The sequence below is a fragment of the Hylaeus anthracinus genome, unplaced genomic scaffold, assembly GCF_026225885.1.
Source record: "Hylaeus anthracinus isolate JK02 unplaced genomic scaffold, UHH_iyHylAnth1.0_haploid 12002, whole genome shotgun sequence".
Taxonomy (NCBI): Eukaryota; Metazoa; Arthropoda; class Insecta; order Hymenoptera; family Colletidae; genus Hylaeus; species Hylaeus anthracinus.
Genome location: NW_026534349.1, coordinates 2957513 through 2979131, shown reverse-complemented (window position 1 = coordinate 2979131; position 21619 = coordinate 2957513). Strand labels below are relative to the sequence as shown.

The window sequence follows — 21619 nt, the reverse complement described above, 5'->3', positions numbered from 1 at the left end:
ATACGCAAGTATCGGTTAAAGCAAAAGGATGTCCGATACATCCGACAAGATTTGCGCAATTATCGCAAGGAAAATTCGTAAGGTGCACGAATGTACAGCTAATGGGATCGATATCTATCATCAGTCTTTTATTCCTGGTAATTAAAGACTTAATAGTTGTTAAGATGCAACACGTCATAAAGAAAATTTGGAAAGAAAGAGAAAGCAATATTCGCGTATAGTAAACAAGGAACCGAAGTGGACGATAGGTAGGTTAGTCCGTTCTGGTTCGTTCCAACTGATCCGATTTCGGGGTCTCGCGTACGATAGCTTCTGGCGAAGAAATATGGCTACAGTTTTCGAAAGCTCGTTCTTATCGAACAGACTGCATCGCATCGAGGAACGGTACGAGGAACCAGCGAACACTTTTGGCAAATGTGACTGTACTAGCTATAGCTATCTCGTCCTGAGCGCCATTCTATTCACCATTGGTACAGCTATCACTATTTCTGCTTTGGGCGACGGGCACATATTTTTGAACCTTGGTCACATGTGGCTTATCGGTCCGATATTCATCTGTTCCGGACTCATGGTGGCCGTTAAATGTATGCTTTATCTACGAAGAAAGTCCGTCATACAAATGATCTTTCATCAGCGACAGTTGTTTAGGGTGAGTAACTATTTCGCGGTTTGCTAGACGTTCCGGCAGTTTTCTATCGGCGACCGTTTCCGGTCCTCTAGTTACGTTCCTCTGTTTGTCGACGATCTTGTAATCGTCGTCGTGGTCGCGTAACGTTCAAGTTGTAGACTTATCGATTGTTGAAAGAGAGATATGTATTTGCCTTTCATTTTAAACGGCAGCGCGGCAAGTACTTGAAACGCGAAAGATTAAATTGCGTAGCGGTAAGCGCGTCTATGTTTAAATTCCTTAAATCATAGGTAATGTATCTATGAAATATCATCAAATAAATGAAATTGAAACAAAAATAACTTATTTAAAAATACAAGACAGATCGCTGGAGAACGTTAGCTTGACTGTTCGACAGCATTTGCAGGAATTGATGACTGGTGCTCGTGGTATGGGTCCTATTAGTACAGCAGCTTCAGGTCCACCTTCTTACGAAGTAATAGTCCAAGAAAACTCGAACGAATTACCTCCACCTTCTTACGCGGAAGCGGTAGCTCTACTACAAAGGACCATAGACAACGGTAAATATTTGTTGTTTCAATAATTTGTAATTTTCACTGAATATTAACATATAATAAAAAATTCTTTGTTTTACTTTAGATGCCAAGCCGAGTTGTGAAACGGTACCTTGCGGAAATATTGCTCTAGCCGAGAACATAAGGCAGAAACCTTGAAACGGATATTTCTTACGATCGAAAGATCGTAGATCGCGAAGAATTGCAATTTGACTTTTCGAAGTGCGAAGGATTGCTCGTTTCTTCGTTTTCTTGGTATATTAAACGAGCTTTTTTTTTACTATAAACTGATCGCAGATCTGTTGCATAAATGGTGTCTTTATCGCGCGTTGTATTAATTAACAGAACGGTGGGAGAAGAGTTTATCGCGAACGTGATATGTTCGAATTGTATAGAAAGCCGACGAAGCGGCAAAATGATCGTGCCTTTTCTCTTTAATTCTCTCTCTTTTTAAGGACGAATGTGGTGTTACTTAAATATTCTTGAATCGTGAAATGATCAAAACAGTGCATTCGAAGTAATATTTTTTTTTCGAATGTTCAGTGCCTCTGATACGTAACACTTCTAAATAACGAGAGTTCTGCAACGGTATGAAATTCTATTTGGTTGCGAGAATCGAAATATAATCAAAGATAAATTGCCTTGTATGGAAGCTAGGGTATTCTAGTCCGAGTAATACGCGTTGCGTGTATAAATATTTTTACACTGTACGTTACAAAATTTAACAAGTACGTTTGTACGTGCATATTTTTATTTGTGTATAAATTGGACGTTAACGATGGTCGAGATGAAAAGCTCGTCATCTGAAAAAGAAACGGTAAATTTTTTATATTAAAAAGATGCTTTTTGTTAGTGATCGTAAAGTTTGTTTTACCATACCGTGGTTAATCTTACGAATTACAATTATTACCTGTAACAATAAGGCGTTAACGGGTAATAATGTATCGCGATGTATCCGCTTGATGAAGTTTTAAGAGCCTAAAACATTTGTATATTCGCAATGATAAAAACGAAGGTCCAGAATTTATTGTTGGAAAGATGTGTAATACCTATGTCGTTAATTGTTTATGTACAATATGTCGTATGTTATTGATGATTAAAAAGTACTGCATATTTCGTACAACCAGTTTATTTTTGGGAGCTGGTACACGTATTAAACACACAACCGGGAATGCCTTTTAGACGGTTCCTTGTATAGCAAACACAAAATGTATAATACATTTAGTGTTTGTAATGCGCATTCATATCGTAGAAACAAGAACGTGGATTATATAAACAATAAGGGCATACCGAAGAAAAAGAAGAAGGATGGTGCGAAAGGACAAAAGGGAGAGGAAGAGAAATGATTAAATATACCTTTTAGGATTGAGCAACAGCCAGCATTTCTTCTTGATGAATAAGATGGGTCGTATGGTTGACGAGGCTCATTAATTTCGATAACGAAGCAGCCCAAGCATCTAATAAAGCAGCTGGTTCTTGTGTTCCGGTGAATCGAACTACGCCAGCTGGCCGATCTGTACGGGCATTTATCACTCCAGTTTCGACTAGATAGCAGAGACACGATTCAGTTTCTTCGACTGGTAAATCCAACAATTCGGCCATACGAGTTAACGTAATTTTTGTGTAATATTTTGCCATAATCCTAATGTTCTATAAGTCCAATGAAAACACGATAAGTATCAAAGGACATTTGTCAAAATGTAACGATGTCAATATGATAAACTTACGTGTTCAACAACGCGATGTCGTAGATCAGCCCACCGCTCTCGACCTTCTTCCGTCGAAGGCGTGAAGACTTCAGTTGTAGCGAGGTCTTTCTCATAGATTTCGCAAAGCCCGGACCACTTTATCAGTTCTGGATTCACAAAAAGGCGTAATAACTCTCTGGGGAAAAATGAAAAGAAATTCGTTGGTGAATGTAACGGAAGTGTTAACGAATCTAAAGATTTGAGGAACAACAAGCACTACTTGTATGTCGGTATCTCGTCTAGAAGTTTATCGGCGAGTAGTCTATGCGTTAAGTCAGCTTGTTCCGGTTCGTGAGGGGCGAGTACAAGATACAAAACAGCTCGAGAAAGCGCAGTCTGCCTTCTCTTTGGATCATCTTTCACAGTTGGAGTCTCTAGTACCGCTCGGTTGTGTCTACACAATTCTAGATGCCAACCTTCGTGACGCGCTAATTCCATCATCAGGCTGAAACAAAAATGTTCTTATAAAATAACCAATATAAAAACCTATTTACGCGAAATCGGTTGGGCGATAATTTACTTACTCGTAATATTTCAATTTGAGGGTCTGCGTTTCTTCGTCGTCGTCATCTTTGAAGAATTTGACGTTGATTTTCTTGGCTATTATTTGAGTACGCATGAAATCTTTCTTTGCTAAACATAATCGCATTTGCTCCAAAATAAGAGAAGCTTTTTCTAAACGCGACATACTACCGTATGTCTCAACCTAGAGGGTCGTTTCAAAATTAATTTGGTATCTCTGACTCCTGTATCCTCATATTTAATATACATACTTGTAATTCCAGCATAACAGCTGCAGCACCAGCGATATCTCCATCTTCCTCTTTGATTTTTGCCAGACGATGAGTGAGCCTTGCTCTCTCAACTTCCACGTATATCTTAAATGATAAGATCATACTAATTTCCCGAAATGTTTGAAAACGCATTTGTAACAATTGTTGCTTTAAGATACTTTACCTTTCCTTCAGTTACTGTACGCAGAGTTTCTATCAATTTTATTGTGGTTTCCTTGTCTGGCATTTTGTCTACATAAGTAGAGCACTCTTGGACCATTTTTGTGACTGCCAGTTTTAACTGAGAACGCCTTTTGGTCAATAAAACTATATGTTCATTCAGAGCTGCCCAATTTCTTGCTTCTAGACAAATTTGAACAATGGCAACCAAAATTCGCGACGTTGATATTATATCTGGCTTCTATAATATGCCCAAAATACTCCATGTAATTTTTATAACATTAAAGATAGAGTGTATTAGATAAAACATTGTAGGAAAACTTAACTGTTCGTGTTAGTTTCTCTAATGCCAGCAACTGGTCTAAAGCATCGTGCAGCTTCCCCTCTCGTGCCATGAGTTCGCACTCTGGGATTTTTGCATCGCAAACGGCGGTATAATCCGCCATCGTTTTTGTAAGATCACTAGAAGACATTGCGCTCTCGGAGATGTCCGTCTTGACTACGAAAACAGATCAGTCAAAGACACAAATTGCAAGAAAATGTATTAGGCATTTTGGATAGTGACGCAAACTTAACAAGATTATATTTAAGCTTATATTTACAAAGTTTAACCTTATATTTAAAGAGGAGTTATATTTAATTGTACGTCGTAACGTTGAATTCGCTCTTACTACCCTAAACGCCTCGTATAACCTACAAAATCAACTGTTCTCGTAACACCATACGTACCTTACTGATATTTTCTTCCTGTTGCGAAATAGTATAACGAAACGTAGAAATTCCTTTCAGTAAATGCGATCTACGTACGTCTGTATATGAACTTAATATTTTCTATGAGACAATGTCAAAAAACGATTGTCATGCATTAACCGCAAAATAACAACGCTACACACGGATCACTCTCGAAATGGTAAAATCACGGAGTCGGTTCGCCAATCTACTTTACCGTCATCGCAGACAGAGGGCAGTACGATCCAATTTAACTATCGTAATAATAAACAAAAATGAGTAAAAACACGGATGCAATCCACTATACAGTACAGTCACCTCCGCATAACAGGCACTTCTTTAGACAATAACGATATAAAAATCTAAATGTAACCAAACACAAAATAGAGATAAAATTATCTTGGCTTATACATAATTTATATGTTTAGTTCCTGATATATTTAGATACAAGTTATCCCTTTATAGAATAGGCTAGACTAGATTTTCACAATTTCCAACGCTCCGAGAGTAGTGAGATAATGAAGGAAAAGGTATTTCGGAAAGCTGCCATCGTCCTTCGAATAATTTAAAAAACAGTCTTTATTTTCTTGCTCGATGCTTGCTCATCCGACGTTGTTATTCAAAGTTTCCTTAGAGAACACAGGTATCGTCCGTGGACTTAGTAGCTTGCGGATGAGAGAACTTTTTCAGGATCACATCGGGAATACGTTTCTCGGCCAAATTCTTCGTCCCAGGAAGTTTATGAGTTGTCTGCCGCGGTTCTTCCATCGCAATCTGTATCGCTGGTAAAAGAGGTTTCTTGTTATCGATCAGCTGCCACAGCGGAATCGCTTTTTCAGCTAGATTTCCCGAGCCTGGAAGCGGAGATAAATCCATTTCCGTGTGATTCGAGAGGTTCCCATCGGCGTAAGACGGTACAGGTGTACTCGATGCCCCGCAGATTCCGAGTAAGAGCAGAAACACGATCTGAAACGGTTAAAAAATGGAGATGATCATTCAGAAACTATAGATTATACAGTTGCAATATAAACATAATCATCTGGGCCAAGACTTGGCCTTTGAGAAAAATGTCTCTGAGGGGTACACCGAGTTCAAATAATTCTACAAACTCTACGATACAATAAATGCATTAATACGAACAGACTAATTCGAAACGAGTGTACTTCCTCGGAAGCATTCTTCTCAGAGACCAACGATACCTTTCGTATCTAGCCTATCGACGCATCGTCCTTACCTCGATCATGTTCGCACGAATAGCCGCGATGGACTGATCCCTGATCGGAGGGTCCGACGTTGCTTTTATACACGTGCAGGTATTCATCGGAGAACGGGTGTCCTTCCTCGAAGAGTGTCGCAGCTTCATCGACGATCAGGCCCAATGACGTCGATTACGCAATTCCGAGTACCCAATATAGTAGTTGAATTTCAGGAAGGAATCGAAATAGGTGCATACGTGACTGTGGGACCAGAAGACGTTGATCAATAGCTGACACAGTTTCATCGAACAGAATTCGGGGAAATGGTTTGTACATTAAAGGAAAGCAGAGAAGAGTTGGTCACCTGTAACAGTACAGTATAATTTTCTTAATTATTCTATAAAATTATATCGTATATTTAATATAAGTGTCTCTTTGTGTTTGTAGAGGCTTCCTTCGTCTATAAATAATTACGTAAAATAAGGAAAAGGCAAGTAACACGTTTAATAATAGTCGTCCCGTAGGAGAATGATTTAGCTGTCGCGTCGGGGACTGCAGCATGAACCGTAGCTTCGCATATATCAATGAGTTGAGCGACCGAGCCCCACGACGCTCGGGGCAACGTCTTCGTCGAATTGTTTTCTTTTCCAATCGCGCGTCGGTGTTCTTGAGACATCGTGAACGCGTCTGTTTTCTTTAGAAGCGAGCCGCGCGATCAAAGCGTCGCGAGTACACGCGACACGTACGATCCTCGTCGTTTCACAACCCCAACCGTTAAGGGTGAACATCCGATCGTACCCTCGGAACAAACAATTTTTTCAAAATTGACCGGCTCGATAGACATTCTTCAAATTTTAAACATATCAAGATAACGTTTCAAAGAAGTTGGACAACGATTCTCGGCGGGAAATATTCATTTTTTAAATATATTAACGTTTACTAACATTGTCAGATTTATTCACTACGCAAGTAGCGCTTACGCGCGAAACGCGAGCCACGGTTGCGAAGTTAAGCACTGCGAATAACGGAGGAATATATAAATATTATCCCAACGAGAGGAAGCGAACGTTCATAACTCCAAGTATCTCGCTGAAACGTCTATTTATCTAGATCAGCGTAATCGTGAAACCGTGAACATGAGTATCGTTGAATCTCCGTGACGCGAACACCGTGAAAACGCTATGCAAACATTCAACGGTCGCTTAAAACAAAATAATGTTAAACACGACGCGGCTCCATATATTTTTATTCAAATGCTTGCACAGCACTCGCGATGTTCCCTCGGAGGTGACATTCTAGTTTAATTTACTATCGAAAACTTTTGTTTTGTCCACCCCATCGCCTTTACGAGCAGAGACAGGCGACCTACGCTACTCCTACGCTATATTCTTTCGTCGTCGAAGCCGCTCTTTGCCTTTTAAGGTGTAACGACACGCGCGTTTCACGGATAGCCGATCATCGTGGCAAATTAAACATGAATGCACGACGGACATCCGCGAGGTACGCATTCGATCATCGAGTAGGTGACGTCACGTAACCCTCTTCCACGCGATTACCCGCTACTAAAGCAGAAGCGAACCTTGCCCCCTGGGTATCGTAAACCCCGACGACGCTTACAGGGGAGACGACGTGACGTCAGCGCGCCTATCGCATCTTTACGTCACGCGCAACTTTTCTGTGAAACACGACGGGACATTCTGCGACTATACTTGGCAGGGTTACGACAACGGGGGAAACAAGAACATTCGATCGATCCTCCCTGCGTTCGGGTTGGGTAAACTTTTATTCGAATAAACATATAGCTCCGAACTCTCCGTTTAGGCGCGTGGGTCGACGGAACGCGGTTAGACGGGCATGGATCTGGTAGACTCGCGCTACTTTTAACGTTCTACTCGTTTTCCTTAATTTTGTTCGCCTGTTTTATGCGTTCTAACTCTAACCATTTTAGTTTTATTACTTGTATTTTTCTGTATTCCTTCGGTTTCGTTCGGTTTGTTATTTGGAAATATTAAAGGAACGGACACAGAGACACGGTACGAGAGAAGCAATCGTTTTTTCGCCTTTCAGCGAACGATGGCAAGATGAAAGCCCCGATGGCAGTAGATACGCTCGATTCGTTTGGATCGTAACCGTCGGCCAACGTTGATAGCCGTTACCGCGGCGAAAACAATTTGGGACGAGACGACCTTTCGCGACGAGACCAAACCGTTGAGACGTTAACGATCCAACGTGTCAGTATAAATCGAATGTTCGTGCGAATCGGTATTCTGGATTCCGAAAGTAATAGTCGTTCTCGCAGATGATTCCTCCTAGCGCGTGAATTTTCATCTCGTAAGCAGGGAAAACCGAAAATACACGCACAGACTGACGTAAAACGGGACTTTAAATGTAAGCAAGCAAAATCGACCTTAGATTTGTTTCTTTTTTGTCTCTGCACTGGCGAGCGGTGCCCTGGAGCCAACCTCGTTCCCCTCTTTGATTTTTCGCGTCTGGCATCGAGAACTCGACAATTTTCGTTAAATTTTCATTCCACCGAGACAGCGAGCGTTCTAATTCCTTGTTTAAATGAGCAGAAAAGCGATTCTGGGAAGAGCCGCGCTCTCGTTCGATACCACCGACGGTATTCTCGATATCGACCAAATCATGGAAACGGATCCGTGGAAACACATCGACGATTTTGTGCATCGCAATTTCATGCAAGACATCTTGAACCAGTTTAACGAACGAATGACGCTCGAGCCAGATCGCGTTCCGGCAGGTAAGCTCGATCAGAGATGCGCGATATTCTCTTCTAGGTAAACAATCTTGTTCGAAAGGCTGATTCTTCGTTTGTTTTGCAAACAGAAAGTAAATGTACCTGAAACAAATGAAGTTTGTTATTTCTATTGTAGCACTCTATGTGCACTTCTATGTTTAGAATTCTTATCGTTTACGACTTGAAAATTATACGGATAGAATGATCCTTCTTCTGGCGCTTACGAATCTATTGTTGCAATATGTCGGCTTTGTATACCTGTTCCATTCGAATAATCCCAAAGAAAGAAGCGCAGGGTCCAAGAAGGAGCATTTCTGAGGTCGAAAATTGCGAAAGATTCTATGCGATTAACAGCTACGTACAAAACATTCATCATTCGAATAAAAATTCTGTCGGTCTCTGAGCAGAACTAGAAGCTAAAAAGTCGAGGAAGAGTTCTCGAAAACAAACGAACCAACCGAGCCAGGAAAATCCAGTGAAACAAGCCAAGAAGAAGAACGATTCGGTGACTGATAATGAACGCTCGATGAGAAGCGAAGAAGCGACGTTGTCGCAAGGCGTTTCGTTCGAATCCGAAGAAAAGCAGGTCAGCGATATGGAAACCACGCGAAAGAAACGAAAGTCGAATACGAAGAGACAGAAACGCGTATGGGATAAAACATCGTCCAGGAACCAGCGCGCGCTTGGAAACGGTTCGAAATCGAGCGTAAAGCCAAGCGTTACCGCGAAACGATCGAGGAAGGAGAAGAAGAATAACGAGCGCGAGATGGCCAACACAAACGAAACCGAGAATGAAAACGAGAACGAGAATAAAAATGAGAGTAACGACGAGAATAAAAACAGTGTCGCGGATACTTCTGAAGCTGAAAATGGGATTACGATGAAAAGTGGAGCTACGCATTATCAATCGATGATGGATATTTCGACCAACACAAATTGCGGCTTGCTCTTTGCGACGAGCACGCCTGACGTTTCTTTCGCCATGGAATCTAATAAGAGCACCCTCGCGAAGAACGTTTCCAGTGGGTCTAAAGGTTGCGCAACAAAGAATTCGAGCAACAATTTCGAGAAGTGTCCGTCCAACCAGCCAGAGATCGATAAAAGAATCGCGAAATTCGAGCGCGATACTAATCTCAAGCTAAAGCGCGGCGATGAAGAATCTAAGAAGGAGCTGGTGCACGAAAAGAAACCGGTGGTACCGTACTGCGAACAAAATGGAAAGACGAAGACTACAGGTACTTTTCTGCCTGTATACATACATATTGGATGAAACGCGTCTGTGTTATTTGTTACTTTGCTAACGTTCTTGTTTGTTTGATAGAGAAGAGAAAGGTGGGGAAATTTGAAAGACTCCTGCTTGAAAAGAAGAAAGCCCGACGAGACAGAAAAATACAACGAGAGGCGAGAAAAGCCGAGAGAGCTATGGAAAAATTCAGTCACCACGTGACAACCATCGCGCAGAAAATGGGTTATTTACCGAGTAAGTATCGCGTTGAAAATATGTTAGTTTCGTATGAACCATAGGAGTCGTTATATAGGTACATCTATTCAAAAATTTGTAGAGCGCTGTAGTAGTTATCGCATCGATGCGTGGCACCGCTTTAAAGGTCTGTTAACGGGCTATATAAATCTCCGTTTCTTTTTTTCAGAAGATCATACGAGTTCTAACTCCGATAGCGGCGATTCTTCCGATTACTCCGACGAGTCCTCGTACACGGGTTCCAGCTCCAGTTATAGCGAATGTTCATGCTCGTGTTCCTGCTCGTGCGGATCCAGCGAGAGTTCCTATTCCGAATCCGACGGGTACTCGGAGTACACTGTTTGTAGCTGTTCAGGACACAGCGACTCCAGCTCCAGCGATTCCAGCTCCAGCGACACCAACGAATAACGATACCTGTCACAATGTAAGGCACATGTACAGACACGCATAGGAACAATTTTTATTAATAATAGCTGAGGAATAAAATGTACAACAATTTGTGTGTAATACTTGTTCGATCAGGCAAGCTTTTACTCTGTAACCAGGTTTTAATTGTTAGAACTTTTAAAACGAGTATACGGTTGATCTTTTATTCATCGAGCATCCGCTGGTACGTTTTCGAATGATTTTTATATGTAGTTTACGAGAAATATTTATGTATGTATAAATTGAAGATTACGCGAATAAAGAAATTCCCCTATTGTGCCCTATGAAGTGTTCTCGTATAATTTTTAGCAAAACGCACTTCCATGACACCCACCTGAACGTTGGTTCGAACATTGTAGCCGGATTTCGTAAAGGTCTACGAGGTTGGGCGCGTATCTCTGGTCGAGACGCAGCGAAACGCGTCGACATTTTTCAGCGGGAATCTGCGTGATTTCTTTAACGAATCGAAACGGAATAGTTGTACGACACATCGCATTACTGCCATCGGACTGGCTTTCTCTATTTATATCATCGATATTGCTGTCGTTGCACCGGTATGTACGATCCATCCCTATGAACGTTGTATACTTGACATACATTTTAAAAATACTTTCTGGTATAGACTGAATTCCACGTCGGGGTGAACGCGTTATTTGGCCATCGTAGGCGAGAGTGAGGGCGCGTGCCTCATCGATTCGATCGAATACCGCTTAAACGCTGAATACTGCTGTAACGACGGTATTACACACAATTGACCGCTCTAAGCAGACTCTGACACGACTTATTCTCCAAAGTAACTTACAAAGTTTCTTTCAAGGATACAACGATTAAACGGACTGCGACTTGAAGTGGAAGTTAGTGGTAACGACACATTTACGTCCTAACGAGCAGTAGTAGTTCCTGATGATTAGATGATACGCAGAAGAGTTAGACTTCATTTCTCTGCATTACCCTGAAAAATAGAAAAATACGTTCTCGTTATTTTCAACGTGAAATTAATTGTATATAATAAAAGCAAACGTTCGCAAAGTCGTTGCTTCTTACTCTTTAATGGTATATTTTTGGATGGTGAAGTGGCTCAACGGTTACGTTCTGCGAATGCACGATACCAGTTAGGGATGAAGTATCGCAGGAGGTTCCGGTGAAGGACCGAAGCACGGAGGCTAGGTTGGGGCTGGATTCGTAGAGAACGAATGACACAGTGTTTACAGGAACGGTGACGCACTGTTTGTGGATGAGGGGCACGTTTCAGCTGTAAGAATGATTGGCTTAAATGAGAAGTTCCACATGAATTAGAACGCGTACATTGCACTCCTTTGTATACTAGAAAGCCTTTATTTTTTGACCCTGGAACTCCTTTGTTTCGCTACTCGACATGATTCTAATTTATAAAAATAGACCTTGAACCTAGGAACCCCTATGTCTACCCTAATCAAGGATTAAGCCAATACTCTGTAGGTCGTAGGACAGTGTGATACTAATGCTAAAAGTTACTGAGCCTAAAAGCTTCTCAAAATAAAATCTCACGATAGTAAGAAGATTCGGAGAGGACACGAGAGAAAATCGTTAATTTATCCTTCGTCGCGGGTCCAAAACATTCTCCGTGAAAAATAGTTGCCTTGGCTCGATACCAAAGAATCGCGAATACTCGATACGCCAAATACCGGCTAGTTTCCAAAGACGAATTAATAAGCCTAAAACGAATCCCAACGATCCTCTGCAACCCTGAAAATCCTCTACGGTTCTCGACTTTCCAATCGTCTAATTATCGGCATTCGACAATGAAAGGATGGAAACGATCGTTTTTCCATGAAACTACGTACACAGTTTCATCATCAGAAATAAAGAAACGACCAGGAACTACGCGGGTGTTTGATCGTCGCGTCGTCGATGCTCCGACGTCCTTTTTCGATCTACGTCTGCGCGTCTCGGCCGGGTCTATAAAAGCGACGCAGGGCGTCGCGACGGCTCCAGACGCGACATGCGCGCACTGCTGAAAATGTGACATCGAACGACGTAGCCGTTCCGTGTTTTAGTTACCCGTTGTTAACAGTTTCCTTGGACTTCTGCGAGAACTTTAAGGAATTCTAAACGATTTCCCGTCGTTTACCGTATTCGCGTAAATTGCTTTGGTACTCGTGTCATTCGTGTTTCCGATCGTAGCACGTTGTCGCTGCGAAAATGTAATTGTGAGACCGTATCGGGGAACAGACGATCATACGTGAAAGAACAATTGAAAGTTCACCGGGATCGTATTTAGTGTGTTGTACGATCCATGCGTTAATTCGTCCGTAGCGACGCTTTTCCTATCGTCCCAAAGGATTTTACCATCGTGGTGAGTTTTCAGACAATGCGATTTATTACCTACGCCGATAATGACACGTATCGACTACGGCGAGAGTAAATGAGAGTGCGCTAAGTGTACTTAACAACAAGATCTATGTGCGAACCAGTGTCTTATCAAACGTTTATATATACCTCTCTCTATCTCTCCCACCCTGGACCTCTTTGATAGGTCTCTAAAAATATCTTGACGAATGTAAAAATACATCAAAATATTACTTCACTAATCTCTAGCACGCGTTAAAATAGCACCGGTAAACACAAACGCTAAATATACCCGCGTCGAAAAGCTTGTCAGAGCGAACCGGTAAGATCCGGCACAGGAATAAGAAAAAAAAAATAGAGAAACGTGTTTCATACGATTCAGGTAAATAATCCTTGCGAACGTCTATGTCTTTCGAGATCAAAGAATCGATCGATACGATGTGGATGAATCGATTAGAGAATTCGAAAGGTGTCCGCGTCAACGCTTGCAAAAAATACTTGCGCGTACGAATGTTCTCTAATAATTAAATTATTATGTGGAGTAACAGAGATAGCATTCGAACAGAATCGTTTGACTCGTTTTCATTTCCATTCCGTTCGATGACGACTCGGATGGAGACGATAACGAAACGAGTTTACGCGCGTTGCTGCAGCGAAATCCTTGCTATTGATCTAGGCAGCTCCAAAGGTCCTGGGTTCACCCGGCCAACCTCCACATTCTCCCCTCTTGTCGCCACGCTCCCAGATCCCTGAGGATCGCTCGTCCTTCGCAGACGGCCCATCGACCCCGAAATCATCGCGATATTTCCAAGAATCTCCAACGAGGACGCGTGCTATGAAACGAACGGAGTCCTTGATAATTCAGCCCAGTGGGATCCACGATTCCAACTGTCGATCGGTCTGAAAACTGTTATCGAAGTTAAAGCGGATGAAATTTCTATGTAACTCCAAATTATTAAGTAATCACAGAATAACTACCAAACGTAGACCTACCTCTGGTCCTCGGCAAGCACGTGTTGTCCTCTCAGGAAGAAACTAAATTCCTCTCTTCGTATCCCTTTCCATTACGTTTGTGCTCTGTGTAAACGAAACGCAAGCTATGTAAATAAAACAGGGCAACGTAAGAATTTGATCCGGGGAACTATAAATAATTATAATAATTATAATAATAATCGTTAAAGCCCCTTTTGGAAAAGTATTCACAAAAAAAAAAGAAAAACACCGAGCAAAGGTGGCACGTCCCTTAACGAGAATGAGTGGGAGGACGATGCTGTCTCCAATGGAAACCTGTACAAGCGTGAAACGTTGCGCACGCGATTGGTCGCACGAACGACAACCACCTCGGTTGAAGTTGCCTGCGATGATGACGCAAACGGACGGAAAAACCTTTCCCCGAACTTTCAGATTATGCGGGCGGGTCTGGAAGTGATAGAGATAGAGAGAGAGAGACGGAAGGTGAAAGGCCAACGGGAATCGATTGATTTTATGCGTTCCCGTGGTATTTTGAGAAATTCAGAGTAGATATGAAAACGAGAGAGGGAGAGAGAGAGGGGGGCGCTTAGGGGGATGGAAAGCACCGGTCGGTTCTGAAATATTCTGAGATTCCCAATCTCCGAGATACTTTTATGTAATATCGAGAATCTTCGAAAATGTTACTCGTCCAACTATTTATACGTTTACTTATTTAACGTTTTTATCACGCTATTACGTAAGAGTATATTCGATGGCGCTACGTTAAAATATCCTAGCCTTGAAAAAAAAGAAAGCAATCTCTGAAAACCACAATGACGCGATCTGATTACAGATGAAACTTCACGAGAAGAAGGAGTCCGGTATACACAAAGTGCAGGAGGTACCTCTGGAGGAGGTGGAATTGTCCAAAGAGTACGAGGTGGAGAAGACTCTAGGCGAGGGGAGTTTCGCCAAAGTTTTGTTAGCGACGCACCGAGCGACGCGAACTCGGATAGTGTTAAAAGCCGTCCACCAAGAACTGACCACGGAAAAGGACTTTTTCCGCGAGTTCCACTACTCGTACCACCTGAGCCCTCACCCGAACGTTCTGTGTTCGTACGCGGTCGCGTTCAAGTCCGAAAAGTGTTTCGTTTTTGCCCAAGAGTACGCGCCGCACGGCGACCTCGCCGGGAACGTGAGAGCAGGAGGTCTCAGCGAGGAGGCTTGCAAGAGGATCGCGGGTCAGCTGGGCTCCGCTCTCGATTTCATCCACTCCAAGCAACTGGCTCATCGCGACATCAAGCTCGAGAACGTGTTGGTGTTCGCCTCCGACATGTCCAAAATCAAGCTGTGCGATTTCGGTTGCACGAGGCGGGAGGGGACACTCGTGAACAAGATCCGTTGCACCTGGCTGTCGTTTCAACCTCCGGAGATCTACGAGATCGTAAAGAACGAGAGGTACGCGTGCAAGAGGAGCGCCGATTGCTGGCAATTCGGCATCGTGTTGTTCGTGTGCCTGACAGGAAACCCGCCCTGGCAGAGCGCCGATCTCATCCAGGATCCCGAGTACTCGGCCTTCCAACGATGGCTGAAACGTCGCACCACCAAGATACCGCCGACCTTCAGACGATTCACGCCGAGGTTGCTGCGTTACTTTAGGCGAGTGTTCGAGCACAAACCCGAGAAGAGGCCGCACGTCACGGAGATCAACAAGTATCTGAAGGACTCGTGGTGCGTCAACAAAATCAGTCACAGCGCTACCTCGACGTCGGTCGACGCCAGCGAGACGATCGCGAGGCGGGGCGACAGTTTGCTCTACCTCGACACGGTGCTCGACGATCACAGAAACGTCGACGAGAACAAGAACAAACTGAGGAAGCTTCTGAACAGTTACGGCCTCGAGACGACGATCGATCAGAAAGTGGTCACCAAGAGGATCTGGGAGTGGGTGATGCAGTGCGATTCGAACATCGGCGAGCCAGCTTTGGTCGGTAGCCTCGGGACGGAGGGCATGTGAGAGATAGTCAGAGCCACCAGCGAACCCTGCCTCAGAAGCGATCGCCGGGAACGAAAGCATAGCTTCGCCGGCTTCGGCGCCGTTCACGACGGATACAATACGTCCTTCTCCCTTTTGCAACGTGCCAAACAGTCCGTCGAAACGACCGCGACGGACTCGACTTTCTCACCCTTTCATTAGTGGCTACTTGCCGTGTTTCGTCGCTTCCGCGTCACCGCGTTCAATTATTCCCCCCAAACTCGATACGCCACCGACGCGGAACGCGAAAACGTGTGATAATCCCACCCTCTCTCAGTCTTCTTCGCCCTTTTCATTTCCTTCCATTTCCGACCCCACTCCTCCTAATTCTCCGTCTCCCTCTCTCAACTTCCTCTACAAGCGGACCAATTATCTATCGACGGACGCATCGCAGATATTGTATATGCGTACGAACCTACGTATACACTGGTATATACATATGTGTATACACAGGTTGTTCAACTGTAGCTGGGCATTCTTCCAGGAAGCGAGTTCGTTTTTCTTAGATTCTCTATTCCCTGTTCAGTCCCTACTCTATTCCCTATTCGTCCCTAATTACCCGTCTTCGTTATTTAAATACGATCATTTCGGCCAATAATATGCTACAATGAAGAATGCGCATACGTAGAGGCGTGACGATCCCACGTATTCTATACTGAAGAGACGTTCCGTGGTCCACATCATATTTCTTCACCTTCGCCCCTAAAATAAATATTTGGTTAGCAATGAAAACGTGATCGAAGAGTTGTAAAAACGTGCGTATCCCCAAAATGAATTTTTCTAGAAATATTTCCACAGTACCTTCCTCCTTCATTCTTCTTAACATTCATCTCGTCGTGGCCCGCAGAGTCGCCTCCTAAAAGAATGCCCATCTACAGTCTGACATTTACGTATATGTATATAAAGTGTTTAATACCTACAGGTTATAATATATGTATATATTAATGTACAGATGCGTACGACCGTCTTTCGTACACTTCCTTTTCACGAAACAACTTCGAGGCGAGAATTGCCCAATAGGCTACCGCGTACAAAGCAACCAAAGTGTGAATCCGCGCGACAAGGCGATTCCTCTTCCTGTAACGAATACGAAACGAATGTGATAAAGCAAAACAAACTCGTTAAGACTGCGGCGAACGCGAATGTAACTGCGATCGGTGTTTTCGGTGTCGACTATAGAGACAATAATGACTGCGGATTTCCTAGTAATTTATTACGTTACCATAATTACATAGACTAGAGAACGTGAACCGGTATAGATAGAAGTGTACCTGGCGAGGCCTTGCGTGATAATCGAGAGTATCGTACCATCGAGAACGTAGGAAGAACGCGATAGCAGAGAACGCGAAGTGAAACGTTCGAATGTGCGCGAAAACAGGACGAAGACGCCAATTGGCGTAACATTCGAAACGGACTAAACGATATTTAATGTTATTAAGCGATATAGAGTACGCATACGCATAGCGCGCATATATTCTTCTAGCAATTTATTAGTAGATGGAGCGAACAGAAGAAGATCGGTGGAGTACTGTTGTCGCGCGAGGAGAATGCAACTGGCCACGCCCCCAGGGCCAACCAATCGTATTCAGCGAGACGTTAGTGTCGCGTTTACTTACAATTAGACTTAGACTACGAACACTTGGCGTGCGAGCAACGTACTTTTACGTTTTTCGCAGTCTGTCACTGGAGCGCGGGTCACATAAAAATACGTATTTAGTAGATTTTTGGCCGCTGCACGCGTAAGTCAGCGGCGAAGTGTACCCGCATGCCAAGTGTGAAAAGCGTTGTCTATCGGAAGACGCATTTTCTTGCATCGCAGACGCTCAATTGTTTATAAAACTAAACTCTGTAGTATGTTCATCCTACAGGCGGAGTCTATCGTACTCTACTCGCGTGACGACAGTACATACTTGCTGGAGCTATCTTACCACCGAAGTACACATGTGCTTTCGCGGTACGTGGCTCTCAAAGCCGCTGAAAATTAGAGATGGGCAAATCATCTACCTAAATACGAATCTCGAAAAATACACAACCTTTTGTCGCTGTACAGTGTTTGTATTCGTTTACTATTTAAATAAGATATTGCCCATCTCTACGGAAAACACGATAGTAAGAAAAGAAACGCACCACCGAACGGAAGAAATGTGCAGCGAAGACGGCGCGTCAGGCCTCCGTTAACGCTAAGCAATGTTTTCTATATAAACATTACCAAAATAAACGTTGCAATTACATAGAATCACGTGTACCGATTCGTTTATTATCTTTTCCTACGGTTTCCGTAACCATCTCGAATTTCCGAGCATTCCATGTATGGAATCAGAGGCCTTTTTCAGAAAAGATTTCATCTATCACTGTAATCAATTCATAATTTAATAATACTGATAGTATTGGTATAAAGAGCAATGTTCTATGTTTCGTTCCGCATCTGCTAGTTGGACTCATCGGTAAGGCTTATCTAGCAGATCTTTTCTTAGATTTGACGTCATTGACAACTCCTTTGCCAAGTTTTTCCAGTAGACGGCCTAACAAACGCATCGTTCTCTTATTTCTCTTTTTTAAAGGCGGTCACGAAAATATATACGAGCGTTTCTGTTTCCAATTTTTAATTTAAGAGGAACACGTGACCTGTTTAGCGATTCGTACTTTGCGCACTTTTCCCAAATTTCAAGTTCTCGTTTCCGTTTCGCCTTTCATCCACGATTCTCAAACGCGAAAAAGTGCAACCAAGAGGGCCATCAACGAATACTTGATCTTCCACCTTTTTCCTTTTCTCGACTCGCGTCGAGTATCGCGAACGTGCCACTCGTGAGACCTGACCCGTCCTTAACCTACGAGACACCTTCTTTTCACTGAGGTTTTCAGTTACATACATACATGTATCGCGCAACCACACACATAAAGTAACTGCTTTTCGTTTCAGCAACGATACGATCCAAAAACTCGCAATCCGTTCGAAGAGGGTGTTCTCCACCCCCAGGATCGTTTTATTACAAAAACAAACAAAAATCTACATTGTTAGCATCTACTCGTTTCGCGATCTTTTAAAATGCCCGGTTGCCAAACTTTCCGTGTTTTCCTTGTTCATTGGCTCGAACGGAAAACAATAAAAATGTCTCAAGAGACGCGACGCACGTGCGGCGCAAAAAGAATTCTTCGAAGGCGGTCGGACGTCGGTCAATGGAAAATTTCCACAAAGTGGAATCGCGAAATTTATCACGCGATTCGAAAGAGAAGCAAACGATTCGCGGAATCGTTAACGACTGTACTTCGGGAAACGAAAATGATACGAGCCTACCGGCGTTGGGGTGGCAAGATACAAGAGTAAAGTCAACTTGGTGAACGTCAAAAGGCGCCAACGTGCAACCGGCTTCTATCGTATCTGGATACAATGCGTATTTCGGGCTTGCGCATTGCTATTTCCGTGAGTCGCGTGGCTATTCTTAGTCGTTGCTTCGACCAGCTGCACCCTTGTCGTGTATACATACATACATATACAATTCTATACAGGCTGTGCTAAATTCGATGGTCTAAACCTTAGAAACATATAGTATCCATCAATTCACATCAAATGGCAACACCTGTTGTAACGGTGAGTTCTTTCCTACATTTAAATGTACTCTCATCTATGAAGTATACATATAAATATAGTACTACGACCTATTTCATGCAGACTTCGGCCATCAACTTTAACGCCTTATGTATATCCACGTGTGCACACGTGGATTCGACGACTGAGATTAGATGCAGAGGGTGGTGCGTTCACATCTATAGTTGGAACACGCTCTTTGAATAGCCAAATACTGTTAGGAAAAAAAGGCGCTTGTGGTAACATCGGAAGCACCGAGACCGTGAATTATTTGGTCAAAGGGTGGGAAATGAAAGAAGAACGTCCAGCCATCGGGCGGCTAGTCGCCGGGATCATCATCGATCCACCAGTCCAACGGCCCGACGTCTATTTTCGTACAGGCTAACCTATTTATACACACGGACAATGTTCCACTTCTATCGACCGATGAGAACACCGACTAACAGCGTTGCGGCGCATCAGTTGCATCCTTGCGGCAATATTTCAACATCGCTCGATGCGCGCCGCGCGTCATAGCACTTCGTATCGTGGCGGTGGATCTCTCGAGTTCTGCGCCACGTGACTCCTGTATGGGGAAATAACGTCACGCCGTTTACTACGTCCATTAAAGTGGAGCAATGAAATAACAGTTTACATTTGAAAAGCCGATAATTTATGAAATTTTATTTCGATAATAATAATACTGGCAGAAACTTCTTTATATTAAAAAATAAACAGCTCGTGTATCGTTACGATGGAACAAGTTTTTTCGAGACTCCCTAATTGATATAGAGACCGGTTATGCAAAACGAAGCAAATCTTATCTCGTTAATATTATACCCACGATTTACTTGTGTTCCATAAATTTTAATGGTAAAGTTACTATTTTTAGTGACTACGATGATTCGTGCGCACAATACCATGCGTCCGACTCATTCACTCATTCACAAGTTACAAAATGTTGTTGGGCGAGTTATAAACCGGACGTTTCAAACTTTCTTCCAACTCTGAGGGTATCGGATGTTCGAATAATGTCCACAACCTTTCAAACTCCTCGACAAACGGTTTCACCGTGGAACTGTGGTTGGTCACAACGATATTTTCAAAATTTCCGAAGAAGGCGGACATCGTCCAATTCGTGCTGCCGCTGATCAATATTTCACTGTCCACGATCAAGAATTTGTGGTGCATCAGGACATCCAGGTCTGGCATTCTAATCACCACACCTGAAACACGGAATTTTGTTAAAAAAGGACATCAATTACGGATAACTCATTGTCAGTTGCGTTTGTATACCGTTGCTGTGAAACACAGCCGTTTGCGACGCATCGTTAACAGCTTTGCTTCGGTCCAGTATTACCCTCACAGCTATGCCTCGTTTACGCGCGTTCACAATAGCGTTTGCTAACGATTGGCAAGTCAACATGTGTATACACACGTCCAAACTTTTCTCGGCGCAGTCGATATAATTTACCAACTTTCTACAATATTATCCACCGTTAGTCGAACCCGATTACTTTATAATTATCTTCGTATAATTCAACGATTACGACTGAATTACCTTATATAACGAACTGGACAATTCTCTTTGTGGCACATTTTATCGTTAGCGGCGTGCGCTCGACAAAGGCTGGATTCTATCGAGAAAAACATGACTTCTAAAATTTTTCGTTTCGATTCGTGGACGCATGTTTTCCGAAAATTCGGAAATATCTTGTACAACTGCCAAACGATTTCCGAAGCGATCAGTATCCCCCCCGCTATAAAAATCTTTTTGTTTATCATTCCTGTAACAAAATACCTGGAAATGTGGTAACAAATATCAAAACGACAATGTAAACAATTTTATTGAAACCAAAATACACTTATAATCGATGCCGTATTGTTTTATATAAATCTATCTAAGGATTAGGAACCTGCAGCTTTGATTACCCCTTTGCAAGTGTATATCTGCTTCTATCGATTATATATTCTGAAACGCTTGTATTTCAGGTTCTACATTGACAGATAGCCACTACTGTGACCGCTCATAAAGCCATCCCAGTGTAAAAATGCCTGTTGCAGTTCAACAGTTTACAAGATGTAACAGGTTGACGCTTACAATGATTAACACGTGCAAGGAACTTTTCCCTTCCTGGCCGCTGTTTATTGCACACTAGCGCCTCACCTCACACTTCCGTATAACATAGTAACGGCCAATGCTGTAATCGCGAAAGTATTGGTAAACATTCGATATACCAACCGAGTACAACGAATGAAAAAAGAGAAAGT

General features: G+C 42.9%; 6 protein-coding genes across 12 annotated transcripts; 3 read left to right on the top strand and 3 right to left on the bottom strand.

The window, feature by feature from the left end:
• The first annotated feature begins 316 nt into the window (after positions 1-316).
• LOC128892227 (uncharacterized) lies at positions 317-1551 on the top strand. 2 transcript variants are annotated; one of them, XM_054152490.1, is made up of 3 exons: positions 317-649; positions 1035-1188; positions 1268-1551. In XM_054152490.1, exons 1-3 carry the CDS (start codon positions 326-328, stop codon positions 1339-1341), a joined length of 552 nt encoding a protein of 183 aa, XP_054008465.1. In that variant the 5' UTR covers positions 317-325; the 3' UTR covers positions 1342-1551. The 2 variants fall into 2 exon arrangements, with proteins under 2 accessions (XP_054008465.1, XP_054008464.1); XM_054152489.1 differs by having other exon boundaries at positions 1026-1188.
• A 138-nt stretch (positions 1552-1689) lies between these two features.
• Positions 1690-4770, bottom strand: LOC128892224 (26S proteasome non-ATPase regulatory subunit 12). 2 transcript variants are annotated; one of them, XR_008461028.1, is made up of 10 exons: positions 4613-4770; positions 4210-4382; positions 3888-4124; positions 3704-3808; positions 3455-3636; positions 3151-3375; positions 2910-3066; positions 2539-2832; positions 2093-2160; positions 1690-1985 (listed from the first exon to the last, which is right to left on the bottom strand). XR_008461028.1 is itself a non-coding variant. In XM_054152483.1 (9 exons), the coding sequence occupies exons 2-8, from the start codon at positions 4354-4356 to the stop codon at positions 2542-2544; spliced, it is 1344 nt and encodes a 447-aa protein (XP_054008458.1). In that variant the 5' UTR covers positions 4357-4382; positions 4613-4770; the 3' UTR covers positions 1690-1985; positions 2539-2541. The 2 variants fall into 2 exon arrangements, 1 of the variants encoding a protein (XP_054008458.1); XM_054152483.1 differs by lacking the exon at positions 2093-2160.
• A 166-nt stretch (positions 4771-4936) lies between these two features.
• On the bottom strand, positions 4937-13946 carry LOC128892228 (uncharacterized). 3 transcript variants are annotated; one of them, XM_054152491.1, is made up of 3 exons: positions 13508-13946; positions 5847-6172; positions 4937-5578 (listed from the first exon to the last, which is right to left on the bottom strand). In XM_054152491.1, exons 2-3 carry the CDS (start codon positions 5973-5975, stop codon positions 5243-5245), a joined length of 465 nt encoding a protein of 154 aa, XP_054008466.1. In that variant the 5' UTR covers positions 5976-6172; positions 13508-13946; the 3' UTR covers positions 4937-5242. The 3 variants fall into 3 exon arrangements, 2 of the variants coding, with proteins under 2 accessions (XP_054008466.1, XP_054008467.1); XM_054152492.1 differs by lacking the exon at positions 13508-13946 and adding an exon at positions 7766-7827; XR_008461029.1 differs by lacking the exon at positions 13508-13946 and adding an exon at positions 6753-7857 and having other exon boundaries at positions 5433-5578.
• Positions 8049-10753, top strand: LOC128892225 (myb-like protein X). Of its 3 annotated transcripts, none has more exons than XM_054152485.1 (5): positions 8051-8196; positions 8382-8566; positions 8971-9798; positions 9885-10043; positions 10216-10753. In XM_054152485.1, exons 2-5 carry the CDS (start codon positions 8452-8454, stop codon positions 10449-10451), a joined length of 1338 nt encoding a protein of 445 aa, XP_054008460.1. In that variant the 5' UTR covers positions 8051-8196; positions 8382-8451; the 3' UTR covers positions 10452-10753. The 3 variants fall into 3 exon arrangements, with proteins under 3 accessions (XP_054008461.1, XP_054008460.1, XP_054008459.1); XM_054152484.1 differs by having other exon boundaries at positions 8055-8196; positions 10213-10753; XM_054152486.1 differs by lacking the exon at positions 8382-8566 and having other exon boundaries at positions 8049-8196; positions 10213-10753.
• On the top strand, positions 11530-18019 carry LOC128892226 (serine/threonine-protein kinase meng-po). Its single transcript, XM_054152488.1, has 2 exons — positions 11530-12804; positions 14602-18019. The coding sequence occupies exon 2, from the start codon at positions 14602-14604 to the stop codon at positions 15763-15765; it is 1164 nt and encodes a 387-aa protein (XP_054008463.1). The 5' UTR covers positions 11530-12804; the 3' UTR covers positions 15766-18019.
• A 2280-nt stretch (positions 18020-20299) lies between these two features.
• Positions 20300-21137, bottom strand: LOC128892457 (mitochondrial cardiolipin hydrolase). Its single transcript, XM_054152899.1, has 3 exons — positions 20910-21137; positions 20645-20829; positions 20300-20574 (listed from the first exon to the last, which is right to left on the bottom strand). Exons 1-3 carry the CDS (start codon positions 21131-21133, stop codon positions 20300-20302), a joined length of 684 nt encoding a protein of 227 aa, XP_054008874.1. The 5' UTR covers positions 21134-21137.
• Between the last annotated feature and the right edge of the window lie 482 nt (positions 21138-21619).